General features: G+C 43.6%; 2 protein-coding genes across 6 annotated transcripts in view; both read left to right on the top strand.

The window, feature by feature from the left end:
- The window catches only part of hivep3b (HIVEP zinc finger 3b), a 46,046-nt gene extending 36,900 nt beyond the window's left edge, over positions 1-9,146 (top strand). For 4 of the 5 annotated variants that reach the window (XM_080039362.1, XM_080039364.1, XM_080039365.1 and 1 more), the window contains 6 exons: positions 50-2,041; positions 2,449-2,594; positions 5,761-5,936; positions 6,094-6,195; positions 6,786-7,471; positions 7,595-9,146. In XM_080039362.1, the coding sequence (XP_079895488.1) occupies positions 50-2,041; positions 2,449-2,594; positions 5,761-5,936; positions 6,094-6,195; positions 6,786-7,471; positions 7,595-8,233 (3,741 nt within the window). In that variant the 3' untranslated portion in view covers positions 8,234-9,146. The remainder of the gene's footprint in view (positions 1-49; positions 2,042-2,448; positions 2,595-5,760; positions 5,937-6,093; positions 6,196-6,785; positions 7,472-7,594) is intronic. The other variant, XM_080039366.1, reaches the window with a different exon arrangement.
- A 3,588-nt stretch (positions 9,147-12,734) lies between these two features.
- Positions 12,735-16,034, top strand: LOC307259427 (uncharacterized protein). The gene is made up of 5 exons (XM_080039265.1): positions 12,735-12,865; positions 13,613-13,769; positions 14,064-14,177; positions 14,741-14,806; positions 15,240-16,034. The coding sequence occupies exons 1-5, from the start codon at positions 12,793-12,795 to the stop codon at positions 15,322-15,324; spliced, it is 495 nt and encodes a 164-aa protein (XP_079895391.1). The 5' UTR covers positions 12,735-12,792; the 3' UTR covers positions 15,325-16,034.
- The last annotated feature ends 7,148 nt before the right edge of the window (positions 16,035-23,182 follow it).

The following is a 23,182-nucleotide window of genomic DNA, read 5'->3' as shown; positions in this document are numbered from 1 at the left end:
CCATCTTACACAAATGTTGAATTAGTGAAAATATATTTGTCTTTCCTAGGAGGCAGAGAGAGTGGAGGAGTTCCAGTGGCCTCAGCGTAGCCAGACGTTGGCCCAGCTCCCCCCAGAGAAGCTGCCACCAAAGAAGAAGAGACTGCGCCTGGCGGAAGCGGCCCAGTCCTCTGGGGAGTCTAGTTTTGAGTCTGTGTCTCTGCCTCGCAGCCCCAGTCAAGAGAGCAACATCTCCCACACTTCCAGCCTTTCTGCTTCATTCGAGGACACGGTCAGATCAGAGCCTGCCGTCTGGACCTCCACTAGCCAAGGCACCCAGAGGTTGATGGTGCCACCCGCTTCCCACCAACACCACCAAATCCACAAAGAGATGAGGCGCTCCACCTCAGAGCAGGCCCCAGCCAGCCCCCAACAAACGGAGCAGATGTCGGAGACCAGAAGTAAGTCCTTTGACTATGGGTCCCTATCCCCTCAGCAGTCAACATCCTCCTGGAAGGAAAGGAGAAAGTGTCTCCTCGTGAAGCATGCCACCTTAGGGGAACCGGAAGAGGGGGCCGGCACCAGTCAGTTGTCGAGAGCAGAGAGTCCAAAGCCTGGGCCTTCCCGCTCAATCCGTCCACCTCTCTACTCAACCGAGGCGATCTCCAGGTTCAGCTTGGAAGCCACAGGGAAAGCCTTGCAGCTTTTAGGGCCACAAATCTACCCGCCTTCTCAAGATGTGCTCCATTTGCCGCCCAGAGGTCAGCAAGTGGTTTCCCCAGGATCACTAACCCAGTTACTTCCCCTGACCACAGCCTTCGCTGAAGCGCTGCCCACCCAACTCATCCAGAGGGCCTTTTTACATTCACATAGAGGACCTATACCTCTACAGATGCATCCATCGCAGATCCACATGGCAGAACAGTTGGGTGTACCATTCCATCAGCTTCCGGCTGTAGTTCCTCTTCAGTTCTCTACTAGGACTAGGGCCAGTCCGGTTCTATACATGCCTTTTTCTTCCTCCACCACTACAGAGAGCAGACCCTCCACCTCTTCCATGTCCTTTGCCCTTACCCACCAATCCTTAGTAACGATCTCCCCGAGGCCAATCATCATCGCCACATGCCTGGCACAGCTTACACCAGTAGTGTCCCTTGTGGTGCCAGTGCGCCTCCAGACCCACATGACTAACTACGCCACTGCCATGTATACCACCCTGGCCCAGATCCTGGCAACCACCCGCTCACAGGAACCCATTTCTTGCACAGCTATGGTCATCATGGGCCAGGTGGAGAGGGACAAGCTGCGAAGGTCCTACTTGAAGGTCCCCTACCCACACATCAAGAGCCTTCTGCCCCTGCCTCTGTCCACAGAGCTGGCCTCAGGATCTGGGGAGGGATACAGTCCACTAGGGGCTGGAGGAAGCAAACGCATGCTTTCTCCCGCCGCCAGCCTGGAGCTCAGCACGGAGGCCCAACGTCACCAGAAAAGGGTCAAAGAGGAAGGGGGGGAAGAGGAAGAGGAGGATGAACATGAAGCAACACAGGATGTTGAAAGGGAAGCCACTGGGAGAAAACTGGAAGATGAAGAGAAGACACAGCCAGAGAGGGCAGACGTAACAACTGTGAAAGGGGAAGGGGAGCAGCAACAAGTAACAAGGAAGCATGATATGGAGGGAAACGAGGAGGAGGAGGAGGAGAAGGACTCAACTGCGACGCCAAGTAAAAAAGAGGAGGAGGTGACTGTTTCGGATGAGGGGGTGGCAAGACCAAGCACTCCTTCATACCCCAGCCTCAACACCTCCACCTCAGTCAACTGGTGCTACCTGAACTATGTCAAACCCAACCCGTCCGCCCTGAGGGACCCCTGCACCTCGGTTTACTCTACCTGGAGCGTCAGCACACACAACCCCAACCTGCCGGGCCTCAGCACCAAGATGGCGTTGTCTCTGCTGTGCTCAAAACAGAAGCACAGCTCAGAGATGTACACCACCGCCGAGGCCCCGACCCCGGCCAAAGGCAAATTGGCCCCTGCCAGTAGCAGAAGCCCACGTGTGTCAGAGGTAAACAGAACTGCAAGTATTTATTATCTTTTCTTAGTTAAATCTGTATGTTTTATTAAGGACCCCATTAAATTGTTAAAAGGAGTATTCCACAAATTAAAACATCAAGGTATGTTTACATGTCTTGGAATGAAGCCTGCTGTGGCTCCAAAGTGGAATGTGCGAAACCTGATAAATCACTTGCACTTGCAATTAAGGCTGCTTGAGGCTACCGACTCGAGGTTAGATTTGCTACTAGCCCTAAAGCTTCAGCTGAACTGCTGGTGGTCAAACTGTACTTGGATACTGTGGATTCCGTTGAAAGAGTGTGCTACACACTAAATTGTCGGAGTACTAATTTAATGTATAAACGGTTTACATTTTATTTTAAGTTGTTTTGAATTTTTCTATGTGTGTCTTGAGTGTAGGTACATGCCATCCCAGCCAGCACCCTCACCAAAGTAAAGGATCTACAGCTGCATGAAAAGGAGGAGAATAAAGACATGAGGGAAGAGGAAGGACCGTCCACCTCCAAACAGAGTGATGCCCCTCGCGTTCGCATCTTTGAAGGCGGGTAAGAACTGGACACATGGACTTTATTAGTACCTACAGCCAAGCTTTATCTTCTTAAACCTGGCATGAGTATCTGCGTTTTAGAAGAGTATATTTGAAGAGATAGAGTTGTGTGTGTGTGTGTGTGTGTGTGTGTGTGTGTGTGTGTGTGTGTGTGTGTGTGTGTGTGTGTGTGTGTGTGTGTGTGTGTGTGTGTGTGTGTGTGTGTGTGTGTGTGTGTGTGTGTGTGTGTGTGTGTGTGTGTGTGTGTGTGTGTGTGTGTGTGTGTGTGTGTGTGTGTGTGTGTGTGTGTGTGTGTTTTTATGGTTGCATAAGTTACTGAAAAGATTAACCGAAACATTATAAAGCAATCTGCAAGCTATCAGTGTCATAGTCATGCTTGTGTGTAACTAGTGCATGTATTTATCTTCAAAGCTGTAAGCTTTCGTTCACCTTACTATATTCACACATTTGTGCTTTCCACAAATGAAATGTGTTTTTATTGTTCTTTCCCAGGTTTACAGCGTCTGATTTTGCGGGGCTGTTCACATTGAAGCAAGGGTAGAAATAGATTTTTTTAAAGGGAAAATGGTAAAAGGTTATATTATAAAAATATTAGGATTCCACACTGGTTTTCACAATGGGAATGCGAAATAAATTGAGAGATATTTAGGGGATGGTTTTTGCTTCGGCTGTATGTGTCTGAATTGGCATGAGTGTCAACACTTTCTCATTAAGGCCAGTGTTTTGTCTAAATGTGCACACAGATTGAGGAGTAGTGAAGGAGTAGTCTGCTTAACGGTAGATAAGGCGCTAATTAGCAGTCTTTATCATTGGCAGCCACCACACATTACAAACATTCAGTTAGCGCTTTTCCATCCAAAAACAGCCCACAGCTCTCCCCCGTCTCCTGTCTGCATCGTACTTCTGTTGATGCTGCCTGTGCCTCTCTGGCAGCTCTTCCAGTTTTATTTACCTGTGCATTTCTTTCCCCCTTCATTCGCTCCGAACCTCCTCTGTGTCCTTTCTCTCTTTGTGCTTGCTGCCCTTGATGTCCTGCTGTTTTTTTCCAATGCATGCAGATAAGCACAGCTCCCCATTCTCCAACACATCAGAATGTTTTGTTCCCTGACTCTGTTAGTACTCATCATCCCTATCTCCATTTTGCTCTCCTTTTTTATGAATATGCAGCATGCAGCTTTGTTTGTGTTACAATGACTTAGCAAATGTATTCTACTTTCAGAGATTCTTGTAAGAAAGAGGGCAAAAAGTGTATTAGATTGGCACAGCTAAAGAAATAAATGTTGGATAAAGGCAATAACACGTGTCTTAGCAATTACTCAAACGTAGCTGTTCATTCTTTGTGGCAGCAAAGGATGGAGCTACATCAGCTTCAATCCCTCTCAGTGAGCACAAGCTGAACTGTCTCCTTCCAGATTCTGTTCAAACATGCTGATTGATTTCCATGTTGTAAGTGGTTAAGTTTGTCATAACACACTTGTGAAACTGGACATTTTTGTGAGCGGAAAAAGCAGTAGTTCTGTCAAATCAAATCCCGTTTTGGCCAAATACAGGAATTGAAGTGTGTTTCAGTACCTGCAGTAGTGCCCTTTACTGTTTCCAGTTGTTTCTGCTTTACACTTTAACGGCCTTATCAATCAGTCACACCCTGTTTGAAAGCAGTATTCTCGCCACCAATCTGCCAATGGCGGTCGTAAAGCTACGGAACAAGCAGGAGCGGATTGTCAGTTGAGTTAAGCGAGATGCGTGCCGCTGATTTAATGCTCCATGCGTGAATAGCAACTTCAGGCTTGTTTTCCCTGAGACGTGGGTGGATATTTTTAGCAGTGGCAAGACATTCATGCCAGCAAACAGTAGCCAGCTCCTGAATGAATGCACCATAATGCCACTGTTGAGACTATTCTACAGTTGTGTAACAATTTGTTATGATTTGCTGCTGCTGGTTCTGTTGTACAACAGGGAGCATTCCCAGCCTGGGTTCTTGTAGATGTGGTGCAGATCCTGTAATTTAACACTGTCAGCACACATTGGATATTTACTATTAAGAATGGATTGTACATCTATGCATGTGTCGACGCCAGAGGAGATAGTTTTCCATAGAGGACAATTCATTCAGATTTAAAATGTCTGTGGTGCACTGTGTCCACAAATAGCCTTTTGGTAAACACCAAAATTGTGTATAAACAAGGTTTTTATAGACTGTACCTAAATATGTTGCTTGATTTTTATATATAGTGTCTATTTTAGGTTGTGGGCCAAAGCCAGGCTTCCCTTCCCTCTCTTTAGCTGCTGTTGTTGGCAGGGCCACCCGGTCGCAGCAGAATAGCTGGTATTCTCTGTGCGTCCAGGGTGTAGTGCGGGGAACAGCCTAGGGACTCAGTGCTGCTGGGGTTTTGGTGGGGCTTCCCCGACCCGACTCCATAAAGAAAGCCTTGTTTCCTAGCTGTGTGTGTGTGTGTGTGTGTGTGTGTGTGTGTGTGTGTGTGTGTGTGTGTGTGTGTGTGTGTGTGTGTGTGTGTGCGCATGCACGCGTTCGCGTGTGTGTGTATTTGATGCTGCACATTTTCATCATTATTATTAAAGCTGCACTCTTTAGTATATATCCCATAAACATGTAATTGTAATAATGGTGAAAAACATTACAAGAACAATAGGTCACCTGACTGAGTTATGTTCAAGGGATTGCTTTGTAGTGACTTAGATCATCATCCAACTCTGCAGTTCCCCTCAGCTCTACTGAGCGTACATTATTTTGGTCATCAACCTTGTTTAGCAGTAGTTTTCAGGGGAAATGCTCTGTAAAACCACTGTACGCTACAGGCAGGCAAATTTAGCAACTAGCTGTAGAACATGTATTGCTAGAAATCAAAATAAGAGGGAATTTTGAACTCAACCACATAACTGCTCGATGTTTGAATAGGAAATTGATTGCTAACATCACCATCGCAATTGTACAGGCTGAAAACATGTTCATTCTGTGATTTTAGCTTGTTCTAATGTCTTCAATTGGTAGAAAAATTCAATTAATGCAGCTGTTATAATACAATTCAGTTCATATCAGTCAATTGTATCACACAGTGCAGTCAGTGGTCTATGATATCTTGATTATATTGTAATTTCTATCTGCCTTTTTTTCTCTCCCCTCCCCCTCTCTCTTTCTCTTAAAGATATAAATCCACTGAAGAGTATGTTTATGTGAGAGGTCGTGGCAGGGGCAAGTACATATGTGGAGAGTGTGGCATCCGCTGTAAGAAGCCAAGCATGCTGAAGAAGCACATCCGAACGCACACTGATGTCCGTCCGTACATTTGCAAATACTGCAACTTTGCCTTCAAAACCAAAGGTATGGGAAGAAAGGACAAGCTACTTAAAACAAGATTTACTATTATTTCCATTACATAAGAGCCATCTTTTACTTCTGTTTCGTCAAAATAGGCTCGCTTTCTTTGCCCTGTGTGAGTTGTGGTACATTTTAATATGCTTTTCTTGGTCCTGCTCAGGGAACCTTACTAAACACATGAAGTCAAAGGCTCATGGGAAAAAATGCCAGGCAATGGGAGTATCCGAGTCATCACTGGACGAGCCGGAGAGTGAGGAAACAGGTACTTACTAGGGGATGGAGAGGCATCTCACATATTTCCCATTGTAGAGAAACAATGCTACACAGCTGGATGAACTTCTGCTTGTGAGGAATTGAAATTGCTCAGCACTGACAGCTTATGCAACACCATGTTCTATTCACCTCCCTTTTGGCCTTGCATAAGAAATCCGAAAAGATGACAGAGAGCATTTTACAGTCTCCTGATGTAGTTGCGGAAGGCTGTGCACCTTGTTCTCAAGGATGTGTTGCTGGTGTATGACCATTCCAATACTAGTGTTTGCCCCCCCCCTCCCCTTGCCATCTCATTCTTGCTGACAGACCACACTCATCACAGCCAAGGACGTGTCATTCAAACCATCTTTCCATTCACAAGGCTGTTGAGATGAGAGTTTGTGAATGGAGGCATGGTGCTATTCAATTCAATTCCGGTCTTTTCATATTCAGTCTATTTTTAAACATAGGTGATGGTTGAGATGTGAGAAGTGACATTACGATTTATGTCACGACATTGTACATTATGTTGTGATGCGTATATAGGGATGTTATTAAAAAAAGGATGCGTGTGCCTTTCTGTGTCTGCACCACCAACAGCAGGAAGTGAGGAGCGCGTGTGTGTCTCAGAGGAACAGGAGAAGGAACATCAGTTTGCCGACGTGGACGAGTCAGAGGACGACGATGACGAGGATGATGAAGACGAGGATGATGAAGAGGAAGAGTCCACGTCCCACGATGACCCGCACTCCTCCTGTTCGTCCGACGCCCACCCATCCACGGGAGGGCACCCTGCCTGCGGTGGGCGCTCTCAGCAGGGCTCTTCGGACCACCTGGAACCCCTGTGTCTGGAGCCCTCGCCGCAGGGGGTTTGGCCCAGCAGACGAGCCTCCCCCCCGGGCAGCAGGAGGGCGCTGTTCTCCCGACGGGGCTGGAAGTCGTCTGGGACGGGCAGAGCCTTTTCCCCCAGCAGCGACAGCCTTTCCCCCAGCAGCCGCAGCCTCTCCCCGCGTCTGGAGCTCTCCTCCTCGCCCATCCACAGTCTCTCCCCCAGGACGGAGCTGTCCTCGCCGGCCGGCAGACACGTCTCGCCCTCCCCGGAGAGAGGACCGTCTCCCATCCGACGCCTCTCTCCCCTTCGCCCTGTTTCGCCCCTCAGCTGCTACCGGCCGCAGCATGCCTGGACCCCTACTCCCCCCCACTCGCGGTTCGGCTTGCAGCACAGGACCCCCCCTGGGTGCCTGCCATGGGACAGCCCAGTTACAAAGGGTGGGCATGTTAAACCGGTGAGTACTTGTTTTTTGTTCATCTGCAACAGATATATGCTTAGAACTTGACAAAAACAAGTGTAAGGTAAGGTACACTGTTGACTAAAAATGTCATAACAAGGTCTTTGCTCCCCCCTACAGGAGAAAAGTGGCACACCAGCAGATGGGCAGACATTGCAAGAACCCAGCTTGTTTCCACCATATTTTCGCCTATCCACCTGTGAGAGTTATCCTGGGCACCCTACAACCGACAACATCTTCAGCCACCTTCCCATGCACTCCCAACAAGCCAAGGTCCCATATCTGATGATCTCCATCGGAGGAATTCAAATGGTACAGGCCAGACCCATGTCCCACCCTACCACCACGTCGTCCCCAACGTCTCCCCCCGTGGAGGGGCCGTCACTGGCCAGATTTGACTCATACTGGGGCGGGACCCCCAGAACTCAAGGGCTTAGGACTCCTCAAGACCGCTGGTCAGAGCACCAGGCAGCAGGAACCAGCCAGTCAGGGCGGTGCTTTTTTAGCACAGCACTTGCGTGTTCCAAACAGGAGTTGGAGACCACAGACTCAAAGCAATATGGCAGCTCAACCGTTTCCACCCGCACCCACAGGTCTGCTACTGAGGCCACAGAACGTGGTTCAAGAGCAGCCCTCAGTCCAGCAGCCCCTCTGGCCTCGCGTCTCATTGGACAGCAGCTAGAGGGGGAGGAGCCACTGTCTGCAGGTGATTGGGTGGAGGGAGGAGCTGAAGGAGACTCGGACCAGAATAGACCATAGCACTTAGCAGTGTCTACACCTTGATGCATCCTGCATCCCATGTTGCTTTATTGGTTGCAACACTAGTCTGTTTTTTTATTGCTTTGTTTTTTATACAGTTTTCAATGCTATTGTTAACTTAAATGTTTGTTTTTTGGCAATATTCAGGTTTGTTAAAAAAAATGCACTTTTTCTTTTGTAAAAAAAAATGTCAATATATAAATTATATATATAAAATATATCCTTCCTGTATCTCTATTGATACTGGTAATCTTAATGTCTGTTTAAACTTATGTGAAAGGAAAATGAGTACATTTGTAAATGACCAAAATCTTTAATCAAATATAATTCCATTTGTTTGTCCAATTTTTGTCCAGTATTATTCAATTCTATTTGTAGTTACTTGTGCCTTTTTCTGTCCAGGTTTGAGATGTACAGTACAGATAGACAAAGAGAAGGCTGTGAAATTTTATATCTGCTTTTTTGTACTGTTTTGGAGGGTTAATATTTGGTGTTTTGATTGTTTCTGTTCTAAAGGCCATTGCTTTAATGCCAGGGTTAATGAGGGGCTGCATCGTGGAGATATTGAAGGAGCAGCAGAAACATGACAAAGGAATTGCACTGAAGTTCTATTTTATATTACAAAAGATTTTAGAGTAGAATGCATCTCTGTACAGGGAAGAGCGCTCCTTATTTATTGTTATTTGATGACAATGATCATTGTTTCCCTGGTTGATGTTTTGTTTTGTTTAGTTTTTTTTACTTGTTTTTTTTTGTCGGAAAAGTATGTTTTTTTGTTACATCTTTGTGTCTTTTTAATGATGTTCTTGTGACTTGAATTGGTGACAAAGACAAGAGATTGGCTGGTACCGGAGGATTAAGTGCCCTGCAGATTTCACACACAGCAACATTTCTAGTCATTGAAGAAATAAAAACTGCACCACACTCCTATGAGGCTTTGCCTTTCTTCCGTTTCTCAGCATCTACTGTGTCGTGCTTTGGCTTTTCATTGGGTTTGCCTCGTACATCTTTTTGATTACGGTACACAGTGGACTTTTTGAAAACTATGTTGAATATTGTTGCAATACCAGTTTTATGATTTCCTTGTGCCATCAAGCATACCATTGATGGATTGGATTTCCCCAACCCGATCACTGAGGACGGAACAAAGAACTTCAAAACTAGGTCATGATCATTTATGACAGGGTTCAACTGTTTGGATCAGAAATGGTAACCACCTTTAAGAAGAATACAGGAAGGTGTGACATCTAATTGTGCTCCTAGTAATGTGCGGTACAACATTCTTTCTTTTTTATTACTCTGGTGCACCTTGTCGTTGCATGTGACAATTTGAGTTACAAACCTGTTTTATTGTGGGTTCTCCCTTTTAAGATTTTTTTATTCTTATTTTGTCAACAGTTCCTGGTAAGAAGCTAAAGGCCTACAAGTAGCTAGAATAGCTTAGCTTCTCGGACACCTTGTGCATTGTATGAAAGCATCTGCTTTTATTATGCTTCTACACTCATTTATTGTTCTCACCTAAAATGTGTTGTTCGATGAAAGTTCACAGAACCCACAAGAATCCTTAGTAGTTGGATAGTTGGACGTTGCTCTCTTGCAGGAGAAATCAGACTGCTTTACAACTGATATTAATACCACCACTAGATGTCCTTACTGAATCACTCAATCTTTTTCTTATCCATGCAGCTGATATGTGAGAGAACATTGACCCTTCAAAACGTGAGTGTAAACATTTTTGGCATTTTGTTTTAATTTTGATTGGGGTCAAGAGGGAGCACACCTTTCAAATCAAATTAACCTTATCAACCATCCTAAATAGCATGTCTATAAATCTATAAACTATGGTTGACTATTTGTGGACACTGGATTGATTTTGCAACCCTTAGTCAGGTAAACACCCATTTTTATAATGTAAACGCACACATTTATCACTTCCAAAGAAGTTGAATCCTGGTTCTGCAAGGATTTAACCCTTTCTCATGGTCTGTGTCAACCACTTATATATCCCTCCACTGTGGCACATGCAACACTCAGAATATTAAACAATATTCACATAAATGTATATAAACTCCCAGCAGTGTGTTATAGTCACTGTCTCTGCTGCACTTTGCACGACGGTGTTTAACAACACAGCAAGACGTGGCTTACGTAAAGCTGACAGGAGCACAGCCAGCGAGTCTTGACAAAAAGCCAAAAGATGTAGGCTTATCACTTGGCTTTCCACAGAAAATGTTATTAAATAGGCCACCTGGAAGTAACTTTTGTTTTTAGACAAAAAATTCCAAAAATAGTTTGAGGTGAACAATCGTTCTCCTTCTTTAAAAAGTGTGTACGTGCAAACAAAACAGAGCCGGAAGGATTGGAGGGCGATTGTATTTCCAGAGGAGTAAACTAAGAATGTCAGGTTGTTAATTTAAAAACAAACACCTGCCTCTAAGACGGAAGCTGGCAGAGACACTGGGGCGTGGCGGAATTAAAAAAAAAGGGCTCACTTACTTTCCCTATGACTTGCATCTTTCACTTTTACTTGCTCTCTATTTTTTCGGAGATGGGAATTGTCTAATGGGATGTGATGCCCGGGGAGAGGGGCACAGCTGTGCTCCTGAGGGAACTCAACTTCTCATCTCTGGCGCAAGAATGCGTTTAAAATATCCATGCTATCAGGATGCAGTGTGGCCATCTCATCGCCATGTCACACATTCCACAAATCCTTGTGTTTGGAAAAAAATTATCTCCCCACCGGAATCCTCGCCGATTATGTATAAAACACTAGAAAATCCATAATAGCAACTCATATTCTGAGAATCTGGAGGCTAAATATGTGGAGATAGAGTGGAGAGAAAGTGTGAGCACAACACAGTATGTGAATGTGCTTTGAAAGCATTGCGCGGAATAGTTTTGTATTCATTGCAGTCATTCTAATGACTGTCCTATGGTTTGTCCTCCAACTGGTCCTCTGCTGATATTTATTCGCCTTTTTCTCTGTTTTCATTGCAACATGTTTTTGTTTGTGTTCACTGCACAGAGGAGAAGTACTTTCTGCTCTCTGCTGTGTATAAACCACTTTAAGCAAACACTGCATAGAAGGGCTTATGATGAATGAATAGGGGAAAAGTATACATACAGGTATCTGCCCTTTTAACTACTGAACAAACAGTACTGAATGTTAAGTGATTGCATGTCCATCTTTCAAATCTATATTCTTCCCAAGAACACTGCCGAACTCTTCACCCACTCGTGTTCGGGCGTGCACAGATGACAAAAAACATCTAGGCCTACGCTTAGTTACTGTGGTCAAATTATGTCATTTCCATATTCATTTGTCCATTTCCCCATCAGAAGAGTTATCTGTCATCTTTCAGGAAATGGCGTAATAATAATCTGATCAAGCAATTACTGTATTTACATGAGTGAGAGCTGCCCTTTAGCTATCTGCATCGCTCTGGCACTGACTGACCTGCACAATGGGCACCGTGGAGGTGGGACATATACAGTAGGTGCACAACTACTGCCTGTGGGCAAGGAAGAGCAGCATGCTTATTAGTGTGTGGGCCCTCACCAGCTATCATGGGAGCATCAGTTCAGTTAACTATACCTGTGGGATTTCTTGTGTGACAGTTAAAATCACTTAATGTAAATTTATGGAAACAGCAACCTCTGATTTCCTTTGGCCACCTGAACCAGTGATGGGCAGTGATATTACTTTACCAAGATTAAGATTGTGTATTTGTTTTTGTCCTGGCTAGTCTATAATGGCAGTTGGTCAGAGCAGGTCATGTCGGCCACCAGAAAACTACAAAATAATGTAAAAAAAAAATCATTATTTAATCAAATAAATGTCCAACCTTTCTTAAATTATCACAGGTTTTAAAAAGAAAAAAGAAATATTGCTTACAACAAGATCCTTCCAGTGAATTATGAAAACAATTACGATTAGGTCACACTTGTCTATGACATAGCGTCAGACTTTGTATAAGTATAAGTTTAATTGTATTTTATTACATTATATTATTGCCATAGAGAAACAGGCTCCATTCAATATCTGCATATCATTGCATCTTCCCCCTTATCTCCTCCCCCATGTGTTCCCACTGATTACTGTTCCATGCTTGGGTCTTCCTCCATCAGTGTAATCAAGATCCATCATCAGCCTCTATCTCTCTACTCTAGCACAGATGGTACTCCCTCTCTCACCCTTCTCCAGTCCTCCCCTGTACTCTCTCTCTCTCTCCCTCTTTTCCAGTCCTGTAAATATCATGAATGGCATGAGGAAAGAGACACACGTCACTTAGCAGCAGGTGACAGCAGTGTCACGGAGAGGCCACGGAGCAACAGATATTCCTGGAATGTGTCCCAGGTTGGAAAACCCTGGGGTCTTACACTGTGTCTCCATGGGGCAGGCAGATGATGTGGGTGGAGCTTTTTACCATGACATCATGTTGAGGGAGAGGACTGAAGAGATATATAAGAGAGCTCTGGCACCTGCAGACAAACAGCAGCAGCATATTTAAAGACCGACTGTTAACAGTAAGGATAATAGTCTCTCTGCAGAGCTACATATGTCAGCTATGCCTTCTACTACTAACATCAGCGTTCTTCTTCTTGTTACTCTGTGGGCTTCTGTGCAGGATGGTAAGTGCATTTTTTTAAAGATATATTCAATTTTATATTCTTGTTTTTAGAGGGAGTTGTATTGCATTGCATTGTGTGTAAGTGTATAACCTTTTTATCCACCTAATAACTTTATCAAAAATGGAGAATGTAAAAAAAAAACACATGTTAAATATTTGTGTTTTGTTAGCAGTGTAGACTGTGTCCCACATGCTGTTTGTACACTGGCTTGCCTCTCTGTCACATTATGCACAAAGCAGGGATGGCTATCACCACAGCATGTGGGTAAACATACATATGTTTCGGCAAGCCCAGAAAACGCAGAACACATAAAAGGATCCATTGATCACACACTAGCTGCGTTATGTTGACACATAGTTTTTTTGATTGTCACAATTGATTCATGTAATAGCTGAAGTACAAGGAGTGGGAGTGGTTGCAGTGGCTTTTTAATTATAACAACAGAAGGAGTTGACAGTTTGTTTGATAGCCTTTTATAGTTGTTGTTTTTTACTGTCTATGAATGAAAAACCAAGCTATTCATACAGTACATTCTCATACAGTAGTTCTGAATACAGTAGTGTGTTTGCTCACTATGAAAGACCAAAAGTTAACTGTCTTGGAGGAAAAAAAGTGGAATTTGGGAAGAATAGTTGATGAACTCACTTGCAGATTCTTTACATAATAATTCTATAACATCCATCTGTTTTGTGGAAAAGAGAGGAGGGCATGTTACTGTTTACTGACTGGCTCTTTGTGTTGAACAAGGTTTGGGTCTTCCGGTGATGAAACATCTGGAAGTGGAGGCTGGTGACGGCGTCCCCAACCAGAGAGGGAGGTTTAGGCGCTGTGCCTGCAGCAGCCCTATGGACTCCGAGTGCCATTACTTCTGCCACCTGGACATCGTCTGGGTCAATACGCCCGGGTGAGGATTAAGGAGACACAAACACACCCAGCATACTCACCCATACACTGACTTGTTCCTGTTGTTATGGTACAGAATTATGATCAGGATGATTTAAAAAATGCAGCACAAAAGTAAGTCAATGTGTTATCAATCTGAGCCTTACAGCATGCAGATTAAACACGGGGCTATCATTATTACTGTCTGAACTGCATGAAGTATCAAAGAGCAAAGTCTGCAGAATGTTTATATTGAATATCCCCCTCTCTCTCTCTCTCTCTCTCTCTCTCTCTCTCTCTCCCTCTCTCTCTGCAGTAAGACAACTATTTATGGTCTAGGCAGCGCTCTGTCCCGACGCAGAAGGTCCGCTTGCCGCTGCACCTGTGCCAGCCCTGAAGATCAAACCTGCACCAACTTCTGCTGTCACAGGTGATTCTTTTGGCCCTAGAATCGAAAGCACAGCTTACACAGCAATTATTGCGTGTCGTGGAGGACAAGGTGTGGCACACTGTGAGGGAACATATCGATTCCTCCACATTGCTATTATTAGCCTTAAAGTGTTGCTACAATGTTCTACCAATCCTGCCCAGCCCGAGGGTGTGATCATCGAAACAATGCAGCTGAGGCCTGAGGGAGTAGTAGAGTAATCTCAGGCGGGCTGCACCAAGCTTGTTTTTAATTTGCTCTGAGGATGGAGGAGTGAAGTGTGCAGGAGTTTGAAAGTAATTAAAAGCTATATAGAAAATCTACTCTTAGTTCCCAGGAATGCGAAACAAATAATGTCCCAGCCTAGAAAACAGTAGAGAGTGCGAGTGCACTGTTTTTCCTGCAACATAAAACTTAAGTGAGCCTGTAAAGATAAGACTTTCTAGGTGACTGAGATTGTTTTGAAAGGTAAATAGTGTTGTATGCTTTTTTTAACGTTGGGTGTTTGTTAACTGCAGCAATATCAATAAAACATAATAACCGTACTGTTTCCTTTATGTGTGCAGCCCTGAAATCATCTCCCCAAAGAGATCTGTGCATAAACGTCAACTGGACATACTCAGCATCCTGAGGTGAATAACAGACAAAGAAAACATCTCTCACAACTTAAAGGTGGAGTCAGTGATTCTGGAGAACGCTTGTTGTCAAAATCACTTTTTGTCAAAATCAGTGAAAATATCCTCACAATCCGCTACCTGTCCGAAATGTGTGTGCGGTGATATTAAAAAAAAACCTGGTGATAATACACAGCCGAGGCTCTGTAAACTAGTATGTAAACAAAGGGTATATCCTGTAAACAAAGGGGGCCGACCATAGCTAGCAACATGCCCCTTGTAATGGCCTAGGTAGGCTGTGTATTGACACTAGATTGTTTTCCTGCACACACAGTACTGAGATACCTACTGATTTTGACAACAAGCCTTCTCCTGAATCTCTGACCCCACCTTTAACTCAAAATGTTGGACCTTATTCCTGATTATCAGACTGACTTTTTCTGTTCCTCAGAGCTGTGGCCAGTAAGTCCAAGAGCGCTGTGGATGCACCTGATTTCAACAAGTCTTCTGAGGCTCAGTGGAAGAACTCTGGCTAGACAACGGCTCAGTTGAGGCAGCAAGAGAAAGAGGGAGAGAGCGAGCGAGCACCTGAACAAATGACACTCCTTTGATAGAGAGAGAGAGAGAGAGAGAGAGATAGAGAGAGAGAGAGAGAGAGAGGGGGAGGGAAGACAAAGGGCTGCTGAGAGATGTGTCCGACGCAGGAAGGCCCAGGCGCCCACAAAGATATCTGTTCATATAGCAGCTAATGGAGGGCGTAAAAACGTGACAGGGTTCTGCAAACACATCATGGAAACAAATATGGATGAAAAGCTCTGAGAGGAGACAGGAGAATGCTGTGCCTGTGATCATGTTTGACTCTGGGCCTGTAGCAGTTGTAGAGGTTGTCTCTGTACAGACAGGCCGACACTGACATAGAGGGATGTAAGAAAGAAAGAAGAAAAAAAAGGGACATTCATACTGCACATACATGTACAGGAATTTTTCACATACATTGCATGTTTTTACTCCTTCTTTTGTAAAAATGCATGTATTTTCTTTCTTGTATGTATCATCGTTTGTGTTATTTTAATTCTTAAAAAGTTACTTTTGTTAAAAGTGACCAAAGGAACTTTAGGGGTAAATGTTGGAAACAGGTTATGTAGAATATACCGAATTATGTTTCCGCATTAACCATTATTGTTTGCAAGTATAATTGTGTTGTTCTTTACTATCTGTATCTAAAAATCTTAAAAAAAAAAATAAAGACTAGACAAAATGAAGAAAATAAATCTACATTGTTTTTGTCTCTTTATTTTCTCATGTATGACCTTCTTTGCTTTCTTTGGGAAAGTGCACCATGTAAATAAAGGGATGACTGCAAAGAAAAAATAAATCCTTTTTTAGGCCGCAGGTGTGATTCAATTGTGTGACAAGCTAACACATATCTGAGTTCAAAAGGAGGCCTGAAATGGATGAATGGGCCAGGAATTCAAGGCCCACATCAATGAGAAGTTTACTCGCTATTCAAAGGCTGCACCGCCGCTGTTATCATAAGGATCTGTGGAAAGAATGCAGCGATTTGTTACTTTGCTAAAGGGGTGAGAGGAGAGGTTATATAGGTGCAAAATGCTCTGTCACCCCGTGTTCCTTTCTGCTTGTACTGTACAAACCGTCCAAACACACCTGAATATGCAAGAAGGCAGACGAGGGCCGCAGTCGAAGAAAAAACAATTGTGAGAGACGATCCACCAGTATTCTAACAACTAAAGACGGTGGAGAACTGACCTGCCTTGGCTGCCTGTTCAAAGTGACACTAATGAATGATAAGACTCAAGCGTTAATGTGGCTCTTACTTCAGCTGTAGGTTTCTCACGCTTTGTTGCATTTCATTTCATTCCAGTCATACTTTTCTTTTTTCTGGAAAGACCCCCTGCAGCCATTTCTTCTAAACAGGCCTGAGCAAAACTGCGGCCCCAGCTACAGACAGGCTGCCTGCATCCACAGTGGAACAGCCAGGGGACCCCCATCGGGCACAGTTATGCAACTCTTCAGCTGTGACATCTCACCTTTACACACGTTTGTCTAAACGGGTAAATGTAAGACTTGCTCCAATGATCAGTGTTCATCAAGGTCTCTTAATTCCTTTCCAACCTTTTTATTTCTCTTTTGTCTCTTTTCAACAGCATTTTTGCCAGTGTGTTTCTTTACGGGAATCTGAGCTAACAGCTTTAGCTTCATATTGAGAAAGTTAAAACAAAAATAGTCTCTTGAAGTCAACTCAATTTCATTAATAGAGCCCAATTTCACAAAATAACAAATTAGCGTCAGGGAGCTTAACAGTCTGTAAAACATGTGACACCCTCTGAACTTAGAAACCTTCATTTGGATCAGGAAAAACTCCCCAATAAAAGCTGTAACAGGAAAGCCTGAGAGAAACCTTGAGAAGAGCAGCAGAGCGGGTACCCCTTTTCCAGGGCGAACTGATATGAAATAGAAAAATCGCAATATGAACAAATTAAGATGACAAAAAGATAGATACATGTTCATTGTAACACTGGAAGAATATGGAACCAGGATGATGTTGAGCAGCTATTGGCGCCTAATAGGGTAAACACACATCTGTTCCAGTCTAATCCCTTACAATCTTCTTTACCTTTCACTGTTGTAACTAAACTATCTGGGTTTAAATGCCTGTGGCCTATATAGAAAAACAGGAAACATTCTCAAAGTTAATGACCGTCCAAAAAAAAGAAAGGGGCGCTATGGAAAAATGACTTTTAATGCCTATTTTAGAATAGTTCACTAGAAGTTCAGAATGAGCTCAGACCATTTATTATTTTTTTATTTTAATGTTTATTTGACCGGGACAATACATACAACATTGCCACAAAAAAATGGGAAAATGTGATGCATATAAGACATCTAGCTTCAGCTAATTTGCAGTCTTTGTCCCTGGGTCAGGCTTTAAAATACAATCAAAGATACTAAATACAATAAATGCAGTGATAGAGATACAGTGAATAATACAATTAATAGGTACCATGAGTCAATACACACAGCTGTAGTTATACATTTCAGATTAAAACACAATTAAATTTAGCATTAAACATTAGTAAAGTGCTCTATTAAAATAACTTGAGAAACGTTAATGTTCACATTTCTGCTGCTGCTTGAGCCACTGTTTAACTTTCACACTAAAACTCTTTAGTTCTGTTTGGGATTTAATCTCTGATGGTAGAGAATTCCATAGGTGTGTACCATGGCTCAGACACCACACCCATGAACTCCCCTTTCCCTTGAAGATTCCGTTCATTGACTCACTTTTTCAGTAAATGTTAGCAATAGAATGTTTTGCCATAACGAGGGGAAATAGCAGGAAGTAAAAAAAATAAACAGGTCAATCAGCTATGAATCAGGGGCTTGATGATATGGTTAATCATTATGACTTGAGGAACTGAGACTGTAACAATTGCATCATAAGGAAATGATAATCATAAAAAGGAAAACCCCATGGACTATATATAAAATAAAACACACTTATGGCTCTCAATGATTCATTTGAGAAAGTAGGACTCACTGTGTCCGCTGGTTTCTATTGAGAAACATCAGGCTGCCTCAGAGGCAGTACTCTGTCCATGGTGCTGGAACAGGACAGACTCCGGTGAACCACTATCACAGTTGTGTTTAGAGTGCGTTCAGAATTCATTTTAATTTCAGTGAACAAAGCAAATCACATTTAGGCACTTTACTTGGCTTGTTGATTTTCAAATCAAATTTGCTGTGCCAGCCGCAGTACATACCAAGTGATTAATGCTACTTTTAATGATTACAATTACATCCAAAGATGCTTCTCCTTCATTCACTTTTGGTGAATGTGGCCTTGGCCAGAAGGTGTTGATGTCGTCAGGCGGTCTCCATCGATCATTGGGTGTTTCGACCCTGAACCGCAACACCCTCCCGATGGTGGGTCGGCAGTGGTGGCCAAATCACTGCCCATCAACTCCTCCTGGCTTCCAGCCAAACTCCTCCCTCCTGCTCCACAACCAGCAAGAGGCTCTTTCTGCTGCCTCCCCCAACCTGCGAGCTGCCGTCTTTCTCTCCCTCCCCGTCACCCCAATTGCTGTGAGCATCCTCCACACTGACTGGGCAGGGAATCCTCTACAGCCGACCTCGACTGGGAAGAGCCATGCCTGCCATCCTTTCTCCCTGCAGTCATGCACAAGATCCTGGTATTTGCTGCTCTTTCTCTCAAACGCCTGATCACAACCCTCTTCCCATGGGACTGTAAGTTCAATGAGGATGATCTTCTTTGCCTCTTCAGACCACAGTACCGCGTCTGGCCTCAGGGTTGTCTGGACAACCGGGGGGAATTGCAGTCTTCCCCCCAGGTCTACCTTCATTTCCCATGATTGGGCCTTTTGCAGCAGATTGCTTCTTGTTGTTGCTGTGGTTGATGGCTTTTGTCCCTCCCTTACAAAGTTGACTGCTGGTATTGCTTTCCCATGTGGTTGGCGTTTCTTGCGTCTCTCCTGCTCCAGGGTGTTAGCGAGTGTCATGTGCACCTTGTCATGGCGCCACCTGTATCTTCCTTGGGCCAGTGCTGTTTTACACCCTGACAGGATGTGTGCCATGGTACCCCTCTCCCCACAAAGCTTGCACAATGGGTCCTCCCTCAGACCCCACTTGTGCAAGTTTGTTGGTGTTGGGAGTGCGTCATACACCGATCTTAGCAGGAAGGAGATGCGGAAAGGCTCCAATCGCCATAGATCTCCCCATGTGATCTTCCTCTTGGGTAAGTCCCATTTGGTCCATGCTCCCTGGGATGCAAGCTCCACTGCTTTTGCCCTCCGTCCTTCCTCCTCCAGGTTCCTTACTTCCTCCTGGATCATGGCCCTTTTGTCCTTGGATCCTGCCTTCCCCCATTTCTGGGCATGGGAAGTTCCCAGACCCTGTCTTCCACTGCATGGCGTTCCAATGATGTCACGTAGCTTCAACATACTCTCGGCTTGTGCAACAGATGAGTCAGCTGCCCACTTGCGTCCTGATCGTGTTTGGATGCCTGCGTGTTTGACTTGTTCATCCTGGGAGTCTCTGTATGTCATTATGACTCTGCACTTTGCTACCTTAAACTCCTCCACCACAGATGACAGAGGAAGTTGGAGCTGACCTGATCTTATGTAGAGGCCTACTGAAGTGAAGCCTGGAGGGATTCCCAACCATCTTCGGAGGTACTTATTGATCTTCCTCTCCACTCCTTCAACGCTTGTCATGGGAACTTCATACACTGTCAACAGCCACATGAGTCTTGGCAGCAATCCATGTTGGTAAAGCCATGCTTTAAACTTCCCCGGGAGCCCTGATTTTTCGATCCTCCTCAGCCTCAGTTTGTAGGGTTGGTGCTTGTGTTTAGGGCATGGTCACCAAAGTTAGAGGTTGTGATGCTTTGGGCCTTGCAACCACTTTTAGTGTTTAAGCATTAGGCAAAAACTGTAACACCTCAAATGGCAGCCCTGCATATATTTAGGGATGGATTTGTGTACATTGTGGCTGAGAGTTCATGCATGTGAAATTGTCTTGGAAGATGCATGTGTGGGATTAGCAACAGCCTGGGATTTTCTTCAAAATTGTATCCCTGCATGACAGTGTATTTTTTTTTTTTTATTGAGGGGAAGTCTCCACAGTTTTGTTGGCATCAATTCCCCAAAAATCCCAGAGGAGTGTGGCAGAGTAATTCTCTTATGTCTTGGTATGCATAATCTCATTCATTCACATTGTGAGCATGATACACTCAACTCCTCTAAATGGCTCCTACACCGTACCAGCGCTGACTCCAGTGGTTTATTGTGCTAACCCCGGTGGTATATTTAGATCCAAACGGTCACATCACATTAGATACAACTCAAACTGATTTAACACACTCAGTAAACATTTCTGAAATGCTTTGTCGTGTTCTACTCTACTCAAAAGGCTCTATTTTTATTTGGGTCGAAGCCAGCTGCACTGTTCATGATTGGTAACAGCATGTTACCACTCTTAAGTGTGTTAAGAGTGTTACTCAACTACGCAACTAAAACAACTGGAGAAACTTGTCTGAACAACGACAGGGATCTTCTCCTGCTGTAGACAATCCAGATGGATGCAGCCAAATACCCAATATTCCACAGCTGTTCCCAAAGAATGTGCAGTGAAGCAACAGCCCCTCTTCCCCCCCACACAAACACTACACTACACACACACACACACACACACACACACACACACACACACACACACACACACACACACACACACACACACACACACACACACACACACACATTGTAAACACATTGCATACAACTGTTGCTAGAGATTCACAATGAAGGGGACTGACTGTACTGTGTCATGCGGAAAAAAAGACAAACGGATCCTACAGTCAAGAACATAAACTAACCCCTTACAGCAGAAGTGAGCTGTGTTATGATTGACCCTCCACTGCGCATTGCAATGATTCTTTACCACCAGGGCACAAGGTCATGTTTCTTTATGTGGGCCCGAGACAGCTGCCTGTACACTTTTCTATCAACATCCGAAAACAACTTAATCCACGCAGGAACAATCCCTACTGCGCAACACGGTGTGGTACTTTGCTGTTTTGCATCCTTGGGCGTGAGAGGAGTGACATGAGTCAAAGTGCAGAGCCTCCCTTTGAGAGAGTGATAATATAATCACTGATAGTGCGGGAAATTACCAGTCACTCCCATGAGGTTGTGTCATGGAAGGGTTTCCACCATGCTCTCGTCATCACTGGCAGTTCCAAGGAAAGACAGTTTCGTTGTAATTACTCAGAATGGAGGGATGTGGTATGTTTAATAGATGGATATTGATATTAGTGAGTGTTATAGTGATGGAGCTGATTTAAATCATTTTGGAAATAGTCATCTGAATAATCTAAATAAGTTGAAAGAAAAATGCGGACTTCCTTTGAAGAATGTATATTCCAAAAAATGTTATCCCATTGACGGTTAAGAGGGAAAACGTGCATTAGCTATTGGTTTGTTTTGTGAAATTATAAAATTATAATTAATTCTCTCCCTCTCTCTTATTGCCCCTCATTTACTAATAAGTGAGTGGAACTTTCTTACTTGCGGAGTTGGTAAAAGTTAAACGTTGTGTCGCATAAGATACAGTGGAGCAATCATATTCTTTAAGCCTTGGTCTGAGGAAGTTCTAAATTTGTTCTCAGAATACAAAGAAATTCAGGGAACAAAAATATTGATGAATAACAGCCAAATTTAAGTTTGATTCATTGTCTATAAATGATCACATTTCAACTTGCTATTTCTCTCTTTCAAATACCTGCTATAGTGGATAGTTTAGTATTTTTTCATGTCTCCCCTAAACTCCTTATAGTGACTACACTGACTGATCATCATCTCCATAAGGTAACACACTAACTAGGCCTAAGTACCCCATACAACCCCACTTCAAAAATACTGAACTATCCTTTTATAGACCTGACCACACAACCAAATACGTAAGTGGTTCCAAAGTTTTATTACGTTATTGACAATTTACTATATTATTGGCTTTTATTACATTAAAATTGGATAAATGATTAGCCTACCTTATAGGCATCGGCTGCTACAAAGTCCCGTCCTAGATCATTAGTCTGACAAGCTTATCTGATACTGTGTTTATTGTCTCACACATTAAGGAAATACTAGATGATAGATATCAGATCAACTTTTGACCCAGAAACATTCCACATACAGTGCTGCTCTGCATTATAAATGGATTGTTGGCATACTCGGTTGGAATTTCAATATCAAAATATGAAACGCTCACACGGATTTCAAATGTTTCACTGCTGGATCAAATAGCTTCTTATTGACAAGAACTTTAAACAATCCAGGTTTCATTTTAATACATTATTGGTGAAGGATCATATCCTAAAGATAAACTTTGCTTATTACTCACAGACACACAGTGGTGCCTAATCAAGGTCATGGTAAACTCATTGTTTTGGGGCTAAATCCTCTCCCTAAAATGAGTGAAGGTGAGGCATGCTGTCACTGTAGCTGGCCAGCAGATGGCCTGTGGCTACCACAAACTCAGACTAATGGCTCACAATCTCTCAAAATCACTTACAGTATGTATGTTGATGCCCTACAATGTTTAAGACATTTAGCTAAAACAAAAACAAAACAAATGTGTTTGACATTAACACTTCAGGAACACTGGCAGGAATTGCATTTTTAGGAAACTGTAATTTATGTTTTTAAATACACGAGATTAATGGAACAGTAAACAAAAGAATACTTTTTCATGCTTTACATTTGAGGTCATAGGTCACTTAAAGTCAATGGCTATCTAAGGGGAAGAACCCTCCCAGAAACCTTTGCCAATCGATCCAGGAAACTAAGAAGAGTT

This window comes from Ammodytes marinus, assembly GCF_949987685.1.
Source record: "Ammodytes marinus genome assembly, chromosome: 13".
Lineage (NCBI taxonomy): Eukaryota > Metazoa > Chordata > Actinopteri > Uranoscopiformes > Ammodytidae > Ammodytes > Ammodytes marinus.
The sequence above is the reverse complement of the archived record's forward strand: the minus strand, read 5'-3'. Positions and strand labels throughout refer to the sequence as shown.

Excerpts from the sequence above, each read along its gene's own strand:
- LOC307259427 (XM_080039265.1), top strand. The coding sequence starts at position 12,793 with ATGTCAGCTATGCCTTCTACTACTAACATCAGCGTTCTTCTTCTTGTT. Across the intron at positions 12,866-13,612 it reads GTGGGCTTCTGTGCAGGATG|GTTTGGGTCTTCCGGTGATG; the intron begins GTAAGTGCATTT and ends GTGTTGAACAAG. Across the intron at positions 13,770-14,063 it reads GTCTGGGTCAATACGCCCGG|TAAGACAACTATTTATGGTC; the intron begins GTGAGGATTAAG and ends CTCTCTCTGCAG.